The following is a 17,590-nucleotide window of genomic DNA, read 5'->3' on the forward strand; positions in this document are numbered from 1 at the left end:
CAATATTTTGAGAAAAACGACACATGAAATGCAAAAATAACCTTTTCATCAATATATGCTTCCTTATAACTAATTCTCAAAATAACTCCTAATAATGTGCAATTTTTATCATTCAAACACTCAAAATTCAACATTTAAACAGCACTATTAATTAGTTAGTTAACTTCAAACACAATGCAATAATACAGTAACACGAATATATGAAATGGAATCTTTTATTCGTAAACAAATTTTTAAAACATATTACATATTAAAAACTTTATTTCACACAATATTGAGTAATATACGTTTTGTCGAGATTTAATAAAATTTATCGGCGCCTTAAAGATTCACAGCTAAATTTTTACAACGTAATAATTCAGTTATGACTCTCTCTGATCACTCGACGGGATCTGCTTGGCTAAATTTCGAAGAAACCTACCCACAATGAATTATTTGTTCTACCACCCCGAGATGAGGCCGAATTAAAGAATACAAGGTTAAAAACTTAAAATAATAAAGAATGGGATTTACCAAAATAGCTTACTCCGAGCGTTAAAAATATGTTACATTACCCATTACACATAAAAGGGGGGGGGAACCTCATCTCCATGACTTGGCATATTTCTTTGCTGGTTTTTCCATTGCTTTGGAAAAGAAATATCAACGGCCATCTGGAAGTCGCATAGCTGGTCACAGATGCCTGCATATATCATATGAAACAACCTTTTTTTTTTTTTTTACATTCCTTGTACTTGTTCATTTAGTGCCACATAAGGATTCTGTAAGTTTACTAACGCAAATTCCAATACATCGGATGAACACAAATTTTTACAGTACAGAAAATTTAAATACTTATCAATATCTAGCAATTTCTCCAATATTTTATGTATTCGTTGGTTATTACTTCTGGATTGAACACTTTGAGATAAACATACTGGTGTTGTAGTTAATGCATTGCAAAGAACAGTTTCAACACTGCTTTCTAGATCTGAATTTTTAAATTCGCTTGAAATTACATCATGGTATTTCTCAGAACTATGTTTTACTGCAAGATTTAACAAGATTTTACGAGTTTGTTTCGTAGGTTTCCACACCTTAAGTCTATCCACTGAATGTGAACCAATTGATTTACCAGTTAAAGGATCTAACAATTTACCAATCTTCTCAATTTCTAATTTCTTTACATTCTAAAAACAAAATATTTAATCTTGCATTCATCATCTTTTTTTTTTTTGGTAATATTCAAGAATCTTAAACATTGCTACGGTCAAGTTTTCAAAATGTACACCATCCAGTTTTCTCGCAAGCATGTTTTTATCCAATTCCTACTCTTGGTTTTTCAAGTACAACAAGAATTTTGAATTTTATTCCAAAACGTTTAATAAACACATCTTCGTAATTGCTTGTATGTTTTTTGCAGCAAATATTTACTTTGATAAACACTGGCTTTCCATACGCGTATGATTTTTCACTGTCAGTAGCAACAACAAATCGTATATTGACAGAAATTTTGACTTTCGACTTACCACATTGCTTCACGAACTTGCAATTTTTACGTATTTTGTAATTATGTTTACTGCACTTATTTTCGTTCAAAATTTTATTGCGTGAACTTTTCTGCCTAATTATATATGAAGCATTGAATTTGCTTTTATACTCAACCCGGTTTTTCATTTTCCCTGCGTGATTACGCGTAAGTGTTGTTACTGAATGCTCGTGCCACCTAGCACAAGTTCGTTGGACTAACCTAACTTTTGCTTTTTTCTCACGTTTGTTTTGAATTTTCGACGCTTCGCTACAACACGGTTTTTTTTACCTGATTTCTACATTTTTCACGGACACCATCATGATTTTTAACAACTAACTTCTGCATATTATTTCCTTTCGCATTGACTTTTGACCTTTTGAACAACTTACAAGATTTACTAGATTTCAACTTTTCATTTCGCTTTTCACTTACATTTTCTGATTGTGCTTTTTCTGGAGTGACTACATTGCTTTTTTCATTACTACTTACCACCATACAATTGCCTTTGTGCTTACATTGGGTTTTCTTAAAATTCCTACGGACAAACTTTGACATTCTTTCAAAAGATCGCAATATTTTGTGCATTCCTTTTATTTTTCGTTTCAATTTACACAACTTTCGTTTCTTATCGGACGTGTGCTTACTACGCTGTGACCAATATTTATACTTGCTGACGGATTTATTCAAATTATACTGCAACTTACTAAAATTATTTCGACAACTTTCAACTTGTTTGTGCCATGATATTCCACTAACATTATTCTCATTGATGTTACTAGTGCCTGAACTGATTTCATCATTCATTACACATATTTGGGTGCATAGAAAACAATAAAACCTTATGCGCTTGAAATTTACAACATACACATTTATCACAACCAAGTGAGAACTGTTACCACCGTTTTCCTTTTTGTCAATCTGAACCCTAACTATGTTCACGAAGTACGAACATATGTCATTACTTGGAATACATGCTAACTTATCTGTTTGTGACGTGCTTTGGACGCATCCTAGCTCCATTAAATTCAACATATGACTAATGAGTAAAGAGCGCATTCTCTTGCCTCCATTCATTAATATTACTACATTAGTACAATTACACGTACAAAACCTATCAGTGCATTTTCCTCCGTAACATGACAAATATTTTATGTTCAAAGCATTTACTTTCTGTTTAAACTTCGAACGAACACTAGGCCTACATGACGTAACAGTTTGGCTAACTAAACCTTTACATTTGTATGACACTGGCTGACTATTTGTTTCTTTACCATTGCAAGCGCTAACAAAAACTGATTCATTTACAACCTTTTGGCACCTTTGTTCTACATCTGCACAACTAGCCTTTTCAATTGGAGCTTCAATTGATTCAATTTTTTCAAGTGCTTGGACCCCCTTTTCTTCACTTTTACCCCAAATTTCTTTCTTTGCAACTTCTATTTGTGCCTGGAGTTTATCGTTAACGTGCTTTACAGTTATTTCATTGACTTCCACAAATTTACTTCCCAAAGATTTACCAAAATTATCTATTGTGCTTTCTAAAGATTCCCATACGTTACCTTGTTTACCGACTTTTCCTATTTTGTTTTCTAAAAACTCCCGTACACTATTAGTTTGCTCGCTAACCCTTTCAATTTTGTGTTCTAAAGATATATTACTTTTTTCTATTTTATTTTCTAAAGATTCACGTAAATTTTGCATTTCTTTATTAGTTTGTTCAATGAGTTCCTCTTTGTTGGCTTTAAGTGCGTCCAGCACTAACTTAACATTACTTTCATCCATTTTTCGCAATTACAGAAAATTTCTAAGTACGAGTCAGATACTTTATACCTTTACGTTTCTGCACATAAATAACTACTTTTTACATGTACGGTGAAGGAGTTCTGTTCCTGTTTCGGAGCGCCATCGAAACATGCAGGGTTCGATTCTCGTTTGTCCCTGTTCGGCAAAGCCATTCTTGTAACACGATTGGATCGTGTTGGGTTCGGTTCCAGTTCGGGGCAGCCGTTCTTATGGTCTGCAGAGTCTAATTCTTGTTCGAGCTAACCACTTTTGTGACTGGTAGAGTCTGATCCTTACCTGATTCCATTCGGGATAACCAAATCTTATAACCTTGCTGGAAACAACTCCCTTTCAAAACAGCTTACCTGTGGTGGATTTTAGCCACTGGCATGAAAGAGGCATTCGTAACTAAAATGATAATACTACAATAGAGAGTGCGCAAACCTCCAAGTTGGATCGCGAACCAAAATACTGTTTCATGGAGGTTGCAACTACGAGCGCCCACCGTCCTTGCCGCGCCTGCTGGCGATAGCGGAATGAGTACAAGTTACTAGACGAAAACATCCACCATTTTTGGGTAGTGATTGTGCAGAAATGCTGTAAAGGTAATTGTACATAAAGAAATTGATTGTATGTAAATTTTATTCAGTTAACACAGGTTATGTATAGTACTTACGTTAATGACATTACAACATTTTGTTAGTGATTTTTACTTAACATGTACCAAAATACCATGAGCCCAAAACTTTATAAATGTGTAATTTATGCGAAGAAATTATTATATATTTTTAATTTTATTCTTCCTTTCTTTAAGGAAAATGACGCACTACGAATGCCGGCCAAATTTTATATTACGCAATGCACTAGTGTTAAACACACGCCATTTCGGTATCACACTTAACCACACTATAAATTGATGGATTTGGGGGGGGGATCATGTAGTTATTCTTACGAAGAAGATTTCTCCATGCTTCTTGTTGCTCGTTGGCCAGTCATTATTTAGCTTCCGTGGAAGTTATTACCTTTCAATTCCAAGTTGAATTCACCCTTTAACCTGTGTAGGTTCCTTGATCATGCCTCGTTGCTTACATGATTTCACATATCAAACGTTGTCTTGGTATACGAACATAGATTTTGCATGAATTTGATATTTATATACCTGCGCAGATTTAGCTCATTCTTTTCATTATCAAACTTATTAAATCTTGAAGGATTGTGAGGAAAAACTTTGATATTCTTCTCGAGCGTCACTGTAGTAGAACCTATCAACCGCCATAACCACTTAGAGTACCTTTCGCGGCTTTTTGCCTCAGCGTCAGTATGTTTACGCTGAGCATGCCAGAAAAGATTTTATAAATATTCATAATAAATATCCTTCATCAGAAATACAAATATCAAAGGGCGTTAAATAAGTTCACCATTAAAACAAAATAATTAAAGTGTTAAAAACAGTAAAAGTATTTTACGATGGCATTTGAATTCAAGGGACTATTTTTTAGATTGTCATCACCACTTAGCACCTCCTTCTTCTTCTTCTTCTTCTTGTTGCTTTCTTGCCCCGGCTTTCACCTTTGGACAGTTTATAAACTGAGGATTGTGACGGTATTGATGCACTTTATACGGTCCACTAAGATGAACTGGTCTTGTTAAATATGTTCACTGAATTGTAGTAAAAGGTATTGTTAGAGTGAAATGTTGTTCACTATTATGTATTGGAGAAGATGATAAACTACGGTGCGTATATTATGCGCTAAGATAAACGCCACATTCACTGGTGTTGTGTTGTGGTACCGGTACAGAACCATGTAAAGGATATCACGATAAGCAGGAGTTAACTTACACTGAAAGATGAGATGGTGTAGACTTCCTTGTGAATATCCACAGTAACAGGAAGGAGTATTGCGGTATCCTTGCTGATATAAACGATAGGGCGTTTGGGCTAAACCTAGATATAACCTAAAAAGTAAGCAGACGTGTCTCCTCGTCCAACCTTCGGGTGAAATCCACTTTTTGGTCGTAGGACTTGGAAATATATTCCAGAAGTGTTTACCTTTGCCATGTCTTGTTTGCTCTTGGTAGCGTCTCCAGTTTTCTTGTCTTTGATGCTGAAGTAAAGCGTGTAGACTCTGTGATGGAAGAGGGATGTTGATGATATGATCTTCCTGTGTTCCGGCCTTTGCCAATATGTCTGAAACAGTGTTGCCAGGTATGTCGAGATGTGCTGGACTGTAGAAAAAGGAGACAGATTGACCTCTTTCCCTAAGAATCGAAAGTTGTTGTTTAATATTATTATGAATCCATGATACTCGATTCGATAAAGCCGTTGTATGTAAACTTTGTAAGGCACTAAGGCTATCACTACAGATGCCGAAGGAACGATATTTATTCTGTATTGCATGTCTTAAGCCTGTGCGAATAGCCCAGAGTTCTGCGTGAAATATAGACATTTGATTTGGTAATCGTTGAATTACAAACTGAGCTGTGTGGGGTATGTATATGCCCACTCCTGTATATTCCAGTCTTCCTTGCGTTCGTTTGGAAGCATCTGTATAGATCAGAGTGCGGAAAGGATGATGTTGCTCCATATAATTTTCCCATCTCGGCGCCACGCTTCGCGGACATAAGAGATTCGTTCTTTTGTTAGTGGTGATTGGAAATCCCAGTTCCACTGATTGAAGAGTGGTAGTATACTGACTATTATAACATGGCAGGCGAGGATTGCGATAGATAACATGTGTCCAACGGCGGAGGTTAACATAAGCCTGATACAGCCAGGGAAGTCTGTGGCGATACGGTAAAGAACCGGTTCGATTTTGTGTATATAGCAGTTCCAATTTCGGAATAACTGTAGATGAAGAAGTTCCTAATCTGCTCATGATGTATCGGGCAGCCGTGTACTGTGTTTGTATCTGATACGGTATTGTACCTGCTGCTTCTAAGAGAGCATTTGTCGGTGCAGATTGCGGTAATGAGAATATCGTGCGGTGAGTAAGAGCTTGAAGTTGGAGAGGTATAGTACTGAGTCTCGCTGGAATCGGAGATAGGAGGTAACCGCCATAATTCAATATGGATTCTATACATTGATGAGATATTCGAAGGAGTGGTCCTATGTCCATCCCCCACTTTTTGTTGCTAACACTTCTTATGATATTGATGTAAGGTTGAATCTTGACCTGAAGGGATGCTAATTGAGGCTTCCAAGATAGACGGGAGTCAAAGTGAATTCCTAAGTAAGGAAGCTGTGGTTGTTGTGTCAGTATGTGGTTGTCTATTTGCAGTCGAAAGTTTCCAACTTGTCGTTTCCTTGTGAAAATGGTATAGGTAGTTTTCTCCCAGTTGACGTGCATACCGTTATTTAAGTTCCAATGTTGGATGTATAGTAGAGCGGCTTGAAGTTTGTGTTTGGCTTCAGTTAAAGATGAGCTGCGTACATATATTAAGTGATCATCGAAATAACTCAGGATTCTGACATGTTGTCTCAATGCTAGGTGAAATTCTAGCATGTAAAGATTGAATAGAAGCGGACTGAGACATGAGCCTTGAGGTAGTCCTTGAGAGGTGATGCGCGGGTCAGAGATTTTCCCTCGATATTTTATACTAATATGTCTATTAACCAGCCAATTGTGTACATACCTGATAAATTGAGATGGTATTTTTATATCTGAAAGATGCTGCACCAGTCTATCTAGGTTGATCCGATCATATGCTCTGTCAAAGTCCAATTTAAGAGCCACTACATATTGTCGATGTTGAAAGGCTTGCCAGATGTCGATGAGAAAGGTGGAGAGCGCATCGTGCGTAGCCTTACCTTTACGAGCTCCTATAATTGTAGGTGGAAGAATATTATGGTATTCAAGGTACCATTCCATTTTCCGTAATATAATTTTTTCCAGCACTTTACTGAGGCAGGGAAGCAGTGTAATAGGTCTATAACTGTTGGCGTGACCCACTGGTTTTTTCGGTTTAAGAATCGGTATTACTAAATGATATTTCCAATTGTGCGGTATATGTCCCGTAGACCAGACATATTGATAGCACTGCTTTAGTAGTTGATGACCTGAGGCTGGAAGATCTTGCAGGTGCTGATAGGTGATCCGGTCTGCTCCCGGGCTCGTGTGTCTTCCCGCAGATAAGGCTTCTGCAAATTCTTCAGAGTAGATGGTTGCGAGGGCAGGCGATAGTGATGTAGTAGGAAGGTTTGACATCAATGCTGTTCGTGAAGACAAGGCTGTTGGGGCCGTTAAAATGCAGTGAAATTCCTCTAACCAGGAGGGGTTGAGCTGTGGCGCTGCCTGTAGAGGGCGTGATGACAAATTGTTCCTTATGAATTTCCAGATGGAGTTTGCGCTGGTTCCTGCTTGGAGAGTGTTGCAAAACTGTTGCCAATGTGATTTACGACATCTTTGTATATATTGTTTGAGTTTAGCCTGTGCCTGTTTTGATAGAAAGTATGTTTCCGGAGTTCTATCATGTAAATATTGTTTCTGCGCCTTTTTACTATTGTTCAGTAATTTTTGGCAATAAGTATCCCACCATGGATATTTATAACGTCGAAGTCTTTCTCTTCGGGGTTCCCTGCCTCGTTCCGCCTGATGAGCGCCGGCGACGATGGAATCCGTCAATTGTTGTAATGAGTTGATTCCGTCTGTAGGCTGCAAAGAAGTGATTGCATGGTCTATATATACCTGATAGTGTTCCTTGTCATAAATACTGTTGACATGGGGCATCGGTGTAAAAGCGTAGCCTGGTGGAGATGGTGATCGGGCTCCGTGCAGGTGTGCCAAGTTGGTGATTATAGGATAGTGATCGCTGCCTCCCGTGTAGCCGTACACTTGCCAGGTGTGTTGAAGGTAGATGTCTACACTAAGCAAAGTTATGTCAGGTGCAGAAGGAGGAGAATTCAAATTGGGTAGGCGAGTAGCCGTTCCATCATTTGCTATTAATAATAATTGTCCTTCCAGAGCCTCAATTAGGTGGTCCGCCGCCCTATTGTTTCTCGATGATCCCCATAGTACACTTTTAGTATTCGGGTCGCCTGCGATGATACATGGTGGCCTACATTGCGTAAAGAAGTATGTCCAGAGGTTCGTCGGAATTTCCTGGTTAGGTGGAGAATATACGTTTAGAATATGTAACTGTTTGTATCGGAAACCTTGTGCTTGGATTGGCGGTTGCAACAAAGGATGTTGAAGATCTATCAGTTGGATTTCCTCATTAGGAATCTGTTTATGGAAACCAACAGCTACTCCTCCATAACCATCTATCCTATGCTGTTTGTACAGTCGATAATCAGGAATCCTTGGGGCATAGTCTAAAGAAGTCCATGTTTCTTGTAAAAGTAGTATCGTGGGTGTAAAGATACGGCATAGATGCCAGAGAAAGGGTTCCTTTCCTCTGAGTTGTCTGCAGTTCCATTGTAAAATGTTGAAGGCGGAATTAATGACCATACTCTAGAGTTCGGAAGTATTCGCGTAAAAGTTTATAGAGCGGAGATTCTTCTGTGGGTTGCGTTGAGGATGGAATACCATAATTGATAGCAGCATATTTTTCGATACTAGCCAATAAGTTGTGTAAAAAGTTGGTTAATGAGTCTTGAGATGGATCAGTTACAGCGGAGGTCCTTGAATGGCACAACGTCCTGCGACGATGTATGGGTATGCTCTCTTCTGGGTGTTCTTGTAAGTCTTCCTGAGTCCTACGTTGTTTACTGTTGAATGATCCTGTAAAACACGAGTGTATCGTCTCTTCTGACGACCCCTTCTCTTCATCTTGCCGAGGCGCTCTACGTTTTTTGCTTTGGTCCTGCGTTCTTCCTACAGGCCGAGGAGGAATTCGATGTGTTGATGAGGGAGTGGGTGGAGTGAAGCGGGAGGGTGGGGGTTGGAAGGAAGTGGCTGACGTGGAGGGGCCCTTGAAAATATAGGGTAGATCCGGTGTGTGAGAGGGAGAAGAGGAATTGTTGACCGGGTTAGAGGAGGTTTTAGGAGAAGATGGTTTGGTCGAGGGAATAAGTTTTTGGGCTTCGTTATATGTAATTTTCTCTGTCGCCATAAGTTGGTTGATGCGTTGATGGCGTTTTCGTTCTGGGCACTGTGGATCAGTGGCCATATGTCGCATCCCACAATTAATACATTTGGGATCTTGCGTACATGCATTGGGGTCATGAGGAGCTCCGCAACGGTAACAAAGTTTTTGTTTTGATCTGCACGCCCTCTGAAGGTGGCCAAGACGGTAACATCCCTCTCTGCATTGTTTGACTGCCGGTACATATGTGTGTATGGTATGTCCTGAATGATACAGTGAACAAAAATCCGGAAGACGTTGGGAGTCAAAAGTTATTACTACGGAGTGAGTAGCGCGGATGTCCGAATCCACTCGCTTTTTGATGCGTCTGACGTGTATCACTTGTGCTCTACACTCTAGATTATCTTGTATTTCTTCTTCTGAAAACTCCGGATATACACCGTGAATAATGCCCACTGAGCGGGTTGTGTAATACGGAACGAAGGCCGACCATCCATGGGTTTTGAGGAGGTCATGCTGAAGGAACTCATTCGCCTGTTGGCCAGTATGAAATTCTATCTTAATAAGGTTTTTCCCAGTGGGTTGAAACGATTTAACTCCCGTCACTTTCGTTTGGAAGAGTATTTTACCGAGAACTTGAGGGTGTTTACGCACCGTAGTTGCATTATTGTCTGAAGTAGAGGCTGGTACAACATGAACCACATATGGTGGTGCATGATGAGGTAAATATAAATTAATCGCCGGGGTGGAATTAACTGTGACTTCGGTAGCTATTGGAATAGTCTCGTCCATGTGCACCTCGTTACCGCTATGACTAATTGGTACAGTCACTATCGAGGGGGGAGGGGAAGCACCTCCCGATACCTCCGCCATGAGGCGGGGCAATTGTTCACTAATATCACGAGATTATTTGGAGACAAACACTTCACTACAAATATTACACACACAAAACTTGAGTTGGGGTACACTAAGAGAATCGAACTATCACTTGTACACTGGTAAGGTAGAGCGACACTATCTTCGAACTTGTCACTTCCGTTCTCCGATGTCAAGTCTCTTGCACCTCCTTTGTTCGGTGCACAGGAAGCACGAGTCATCACTCACAGGGTTGCCAACTTTTACAAAGATAAAACCAAAACATAGTTTGCGTCGACGAACAGTACATGAAGCCTCATTCCAATTCAGCCAACAGTAACTGGGAAATTTTAAAATGGAATGGGAGTGAGGGGGGCTACACACTCACAAACTATCATTTTCGGAAGGTTCCCTTGTTAGCTTCACTTAATGCTAACCCTATGAACGACATTGAGAATAGCAAAGTTAATCGAGGGGCCGCGGTGGCTCAGTGGTAGAGCGTTCACCTATGGTGCTTGGGGTCCCGGGTTCGATCCCAGCCCCCGCCAAGTGAACTTTGTGGTGGACAAACACCGTGTGCGTGGGTTTTCTAGGGGTTCTTCCGTTTCCTCCTACTTTCTTCATTCCACCATTTTCATTCATTACTCATTATCACCGTCTCCTTTAGCCTAACCGGCATAACCGTGGGACGTAAAACTCAAAGATTTCATTTTTTCAAAGTTAATGGGAGTTCATGACCCTCAATCCTTACAAGAATATCAATCATAACCAGAGAAATCTTAAAATTAATTTCTTAATTATGATAAAGTGACTCTCAGGAAATATTAGCTTGTTTTCTAAACAATCGTCAGAGGGACCATCTTGATATCCAACATGTATTACATTACTTTTCTGATACGTAAATAGTCTTGCAGTTTAAAAATACAAACACAACTAAAGAGTTTAAGGGGCAAACAATAACGAGGTTTTTCGGGTCGAATTTCCAGTGCTATTCTAGGATTGACCACTACATTGTAACACATTTAAACATGCGAAAAACATTGTTAGTCCACTAAAAATACTGATAGGAAAAAAGCATTCAGCGGAAAAGCAGTCAGACTTCTTGAAGTTGAAAAGCGGATTGTTTTCCCCTGTATTCTTCTTCTATATACACATGTATACAGCAATACTTCGTTTATACATAACATTTTAAGAAGCTTTGGATCCCAAGGCAGGATGCGACTAACAAATAACACTATCTAGTACAAGATTTTTGATTTAGTGTCCTTGTTCAGGTTAAGATTCTGTGGGACCTATATTAACATGTAATCGGAGTCAAATCCGGAACAGGTTGGGTTGTTGTCTTGGAAGCAAGTGGCCCAAGACGTCTTATATATATGGTGAAAAGAAAGGATAACTAGTCCTCCATTACTCTGGTCTTTAATTCTGAAGCCAAATTTCTTTTTAATTAGACGATCAATATCAAAAATTCATGTTTATTGACTATCACTTACCGGCAGAACCTGCACCAGCTTCACTGCCTTTTTCATTAACATCAAGGAAAGATTTATGAAGAATGTTATTGATGTAAATTTGTTCAGCTCCATTATTTATTCCTGAGAAGTCTGCCGCATGCTCATCAAACATAACACGTACTCCCATCTGTTAAAACATAATATGTTTAATAAATAATATTATTTAATAATTTAATACACGTCATGCTGTATTATGAACTCCGAGAAGTTATTGTTAGGAATAACGTTTGTTAGATGACAAGATGTAAGAATACTAGCCCAGTAGTCCAGTCAATAAGTGATGCTTTAGGGTAAAATAAGGACAAAATGGTGGAAAGCTGGAACAAATTTTATTTTCTTTATAAATGTTTCCGTAACAACGTACTAATTTTGCACCCCTCTACCATCCCGGATTTGGCCGCCAATGTGCAAAATGGTGCCATTTTGTTTTTGCAAATATCTCACATGGGAAGCACTTTAGAGCCAAATATGTTATTATAAAAAATTATCTACAAGAAATGTTCTCTTCATTTTTCTCTAGGATGCACCGTTTAGATGCTACGGACGTGTCTACTTACGCATTGCTTTGTAGCAGAACGTTAATGACAACTTTCTGATACTATTTTGTTGTAATGATTTTTTTGTATAAAATATAAATTAATATATTTTCCATTCATTGCAGGTGTGACTAAGAATAAGTAATCAGATCTATTGGATCATCTGTATTCAAGATGTCGTCAGCTAAAAAATGTTTTATCTCTGATAGACTTCTCAGTGTATAGTAAAAGAAAAGAGACTGAAAAGATTAGTAGACTGCAGTATTAAAGTGAAAAATGAAGATGAATGCTAACTTAAGAAACTGAAAAGTGTTAAGGTTCATGAAAAGTGTAGGAAAGTTTATGGAAAAACAAAAAGCAGCAAATCGTTGCTGTTACGACGTACTTCATCACCTATACCGATGATTCTTAGGTCAGAAGTACTAAGATTTAAGTTTCAAGAATCCTGCCCATGTTGTGGACAATGTACATCAAATGAATTTTTAAAGAGACAGAGTAAAAAACTTGTGAGTGAGCGTGAGAGCGTACAGTACATTCTGTCGAGAGCTTTCAAGTTAAAGATTCTATTGTGAACCAGCTGACACAATAGATGACGACTGGGGCAAAAAAAAAAAAAGTTGGTGTTAGGATTGGTAGTGTTCATGATTTAGTTGCTGCTGAAAACGGATACTATTCCCCATGCATGAAAAAGTTCTACAAGATTTCGTCTGGAAGAAACGTGGTCGTTCGAAAGATAATGTTGTTTCAGATGCTATGGATAATGCTTTCAACTACAGTACCTTGAAGCTAACACGGAAGAGTGACAATTTTCATTCAGCGAAGGTTTTCAAGATTGTGATGATGCACTGTGAACTGAAAAAGAAAAAAACGGAATGAAAAGTACTCAGAAGATAATATTATATTAACAAACAAAAACAGAAAGCTTGTAGTTTGCTTCCGTAATACAGGACATAAAATTCTCACGAATGCATGGCATAATGCGTCAAAAGAGAAATTGAGAATCAGAATGACAGCCGGACAAACAATTGCTAAACATATCAACTCCCAGGTTTACGAAACTGATGAGTATCCATCAGCAAATAATGTTTTTGAATGACGTTAATCCATTCATTCCTGGGACATTAAAATGCCTTTTCGAAACTACTGTATTACACCGTATCTTGAAAAACAAGAAAGAATACCAAAAAAATGGGAAAGAAATAATATAGCAATTTCTCACGCCACAATTGCAGCAGCTAGACCATTTTTTTTAAAAATCCCCATTGCAAATAGAACTTGTGGTGCATCTTAATCAAAAGTATGGTAGTAATCATCTTCTTAATGTGTTCTCTTCGTTAGGACTGTGTACATCATATGCTGAGGCTGCTCTCTTTCAAGTTTCGGCTCTTCTGCATGCTGCATCATTTGTTTGTTGATATAATAATACCTTCTGTCTTTTCTCTCAGTTTATTTCTTATCCTTTTTGCAGTTGGCATCATCCATCATCTTGAAAAAATTCACTGAACGAAAACTGGCACTGTTCCTTGTTACCTTCAACCTAGTTGAAAGCATGACCAATAGCATCTGAAACAATATTGTCTTTCGAACGACCACGTTTCATTCCAGACGAAATCTTGTAGAACTTTTTCATGCATGGGGAATGGTATCTGGCGTCACCAGCAACTAAATCATGAATATTGCCAACTCTAATACCAACTTTTTTGGCTCAGTAGTCATTTCTTTTGTTCGCTGCTTCCGTAACAAAATCTTTAACTTGAATGGTCTCGACAGAATGTACGCTCCCACGCTCACTCACAAGTTGTTTTTTTTTTTCTCTGCCTCTCTAAAAATTCACTTTATGTACATTTTCCATGAAACAGGCTGGATTCTTGAAACTTAAATCTTAGTACTTCTGACCTAAGAATCATCGGTATAGGTGATGAAGTACGTCGTAACAGCAACGATTTGCTGCTTTTTGTTTTTCCATAAACTTTCCTACACTTTTCATGAACCTTAACACTTTTCAGTTTCTTAAGTTAGCATTCATCTTCATTTTTCACTTTAATACTGCAGTCTACTAATCTTTTCAGTCTCTTTTCTTTTACTATACACTGAGAAGTCTATCAGAGATAAAACATTTTTCAGCTGACGATATCTTAAACATAAATGATCTAATAGACCTGATTACTTATTCTTAGTCACATCTGCAATGAATGAAAAATATATTAATTTATATTTTATAAAAAAAATCAGTAAAACAAAATACCATCAGAAAATTGTCGTTAATGTTCTGCTACAAAACAATGCGTAATTAGCCACGCCTATAGTATCTGAACGGTGCATCCTAGAGAAAAATGAAAACATTTCTTGTAGAGAATTTAATGTAAAAATGCTTTTCATGCGAGATATTTACAAGAAACTAATTTTTGGTACCATTTTTCCAAGATGGTGGCCAAATCCGGGGTGTTAGAGGGGTACAAAATTAGTATGTTATAAAGAAAAGAAAATTTGTTCCAGCTTTTCACCATTTTTTTCCTTATTCAATCCTTCATTGACTGGCCTACAGATAGATAAAAAGAAAGAACTCAAAATTTGTAAAAGTAGTTGATTTGTACTTGTAGGTATGTTTGTAATGGCAAAGAGTATATCCAGATAAGGCGGTGAGAAGTGCTGTGATATTTATCCTAAAGGCATCTCATATCCAAAGTTAACTTGGCCAGAAAATGAAATTCAAATTCCTTTGAATTTCGAAGTTATTGATGAAAATTCGAAAATAAAGAAGTTTTCATATCTCGAAAACGACTTAAGTTACGAGGATGGAAAAAAATATGAATATATTGTGTTAGAAGGGTCTTGCCGAAAATAAAAAACAATGTATTTTGTCCCTCAAATTTCTAGCGAAAAGCGCGTCGAAAATATTCGAATTCAAATTGTTTTGCTTGATGTTTGAGTAACCACCTTCTGTTTTCCACCACAGAAACAGCACCACCCTACCTATAACATAGTTTGACCATGGTTTGATATTTGCCGTGCAACTTGGTGTAAAACTAGGCAAATTAAAGTCGGTCACGCCTGGAAATATGCAACCTGTGTTACGCCATAAATGTTTTGGCCGGAACGAATACTGGAAGAAGTCAACGATAGTTTCTGACTCATCATGAATGGTTCTGTGTTGGAATATAACTCTTCTAATCCTATCTTTTCCAGAAACAGCGTGAGCGCACTAGTGCCATCGACTTTGTCCCCCTTAGTAGGATACCAATATTTTAAAATGGTGATTTCCAGAATTTTTTTTATTGTCCTTACATATAATGTATACCCATACATAGTGTACAAAATATTATAATACACAAGATGATGATAACAGAAAAATATTCAAAGTATTTTTGAAATGTCTTTCCTGTATTAGAAAGCATTACAAGAAAAATTAAGCACGCAGTATGTGGAACCTTCAATCGTCGTCACAATGTGTGTTTATTACTGGAGTGACAAGGCCGGCAACATAAATACGCTTTAGATCCGAATATCCTATTTTATTTGGAACAAATTCAATTTAACACATGTATAACTTCCTGTTACAGGTATGTCGAGATTGTACCTCGAATTTATCGATGTGGGTATTTTCTTTCAGGAAATGGAATTGATGACGTTATCTTCATTCATCATTGCATGAGTTGAGTTAATTTTGAGTTTAATGTCCCTCTCAGCAACGAGGCTATATGAGATGTGGTCCTACTCATTAATGTGGAATCCGAACCACATGAACTCCCTCCGGGAATCGAACCCGGGTCTCCTACGTCAAAGGCGCGTGCGCTAAGCGCTTAGCCACGAAGGGACCTCCCGTTCATCATTTCAACCGAGTAGGAAACTGCCTGAGACAACTGATAGGAACTTGTAAAAAGAATTTTTAGATCTCTTTGTGTCAACTCCGAGAAGTCCAGGTGTCCGTAGATGTGACTTTTGCGAAATAGCGTGTACACCTGTCCCAACCGTGTTCTTCTACTTCTAATCCTAATGTGTTCTCTGCGATGTATTGTCGTTTCATTTGTTGAAATTCGTCGTCGAGGCTATCATCTGAATTAAGACGAATACCGAAAGTATTGTGCAAAAGAGAAGGTATCCGGCATAACAATCCAACTTGAAGAAGCAACTTGTTGCCCAGTTGTTGACGTAGAAGACAATACTTGTCTAAGAATACCATGAACAGCCTCAGCAGACCAGCGAATTTTTATAACATAACGGGGAAAGTTCGCCTCAGTCGTAATCAATTGCCTGTTCCTACCGTTCTGTGTAGGCTTTAAAACTATAAGTCCTCTTCCTTCCATATATACAGTGGTATCCCGAAACCCACGATCCACACAATAAATATTACCTTGTGCTATGAAAATCGCTAATCCGTTTGGATCTTGAAACACACATTTTACTATAGCTGCGTCATCTGTGATTGCAGTATATGGCCATACCATATCTACAATAAAACTAGTAGTATAAATAAATTGCTTACATAGAGGCAACTTTTCTTATCCAGAATAAGATTTTCATTCATGCTCATTATTCGACCATTTTCCGTGTCGAATATATATATTCCATCAAAGATTAGTACCAAATGGTCAACAGTAATTATGAAGTTTCGTTGTCACAATAGCTTTTTCAATTGTTATGAGCTCTTCTCTCGAACAGGTCGCGACTCCGAACTTATAGTGTAAAATGATTTTTCCGAAGAACATGATGACAGATGCACACATATCCGAAACTTGCTGCTCCCTCTCCAGCCCTAGAATTGCAGCACTATAACTATTCAAATTGCCAGTGTATAGTTTAAGCAAAAACGGAACAGTAGTTAAACGACAGTTCAATTATCAGCGGCACTAGCGCTCTCACCGGGTTTCTCGAAGAAGTACGATTATGAAGCCATTCATGACGAGTTGGAAATTCAAACTCAACCATCTTTGAATTCTTCTAGCATTCGTGCCGGCCAAAATATTTATAGCGTAACGCGACTTGCATATTTTCCAGGCGTGTCCGACTTTGGTTTTCCTCGTTTTACACCAAGTTACACCGCGAGTATCAAAAAATGATCCAAATATATTATAGGTGAGTTGGTGCTGCTTCTATGGTGGAAAATAGAAGGTGGTTACTTTAACATCAAGCCAAACTATTTGAATTCAAATATTTTTGACGCGCTTTTCGCTAGAAATTCGAGGGGCGAAATACATTGTTTCTTGTTTTCGGTAAGACCCTTCAAACAAAGTATATTCATGTTTTATTTCATCCTTGTAGCTTAAGTCGCTTCTAAGATATGAACAATTTTGAATTTTTGAATTTTCAACAATCATTTCGAAATTCGAAGGAATTTGAATTTGATTTTCTGGCCAAAGTTATCTTTGGAT

At 38.0% G+C, this 17,590-nt stretch overlaps 1 protein-coding gene across 1 annotated transcript in view; it reads right to left on the reverse strand.

The window, feature by feature from the left end:
- The window catches only part of LOC145672532 (serpin B3-like), a 156,764-nt gene that overhangs the window by 13,462 nt on the left and 125,712 nt on the right, over positions 1 to 17,590 (reverse strand). Inside the window, exon 7 of the mRNA XM_081741692.1 lies at positions 11,665 to 11,812. Within this exon, the coding sequence (XP_081597818.1) occupies positions 11,665 to 11,812 (148 nt within the window). The remainder of the gene's footprint in view (positions 1 to 11,664; positions 11,813 to 17,590) is intronic.

The sequence above is a fragment of the Thermobia domestica genome, chromosome 16 (genome assembly GCF_964235325.1).
Source record: "Thermobia domestica chromosome 16, izTheDome1.hap1.1, whole genome shotgun sequence".
In the NCBI taxonomy this organism is placed as follows: Eukaryota; Metazoa; Arthropoda; class Insecta; order Zygentoma; family Lepismatidae; genus Thermobia; species Thermobia domestica.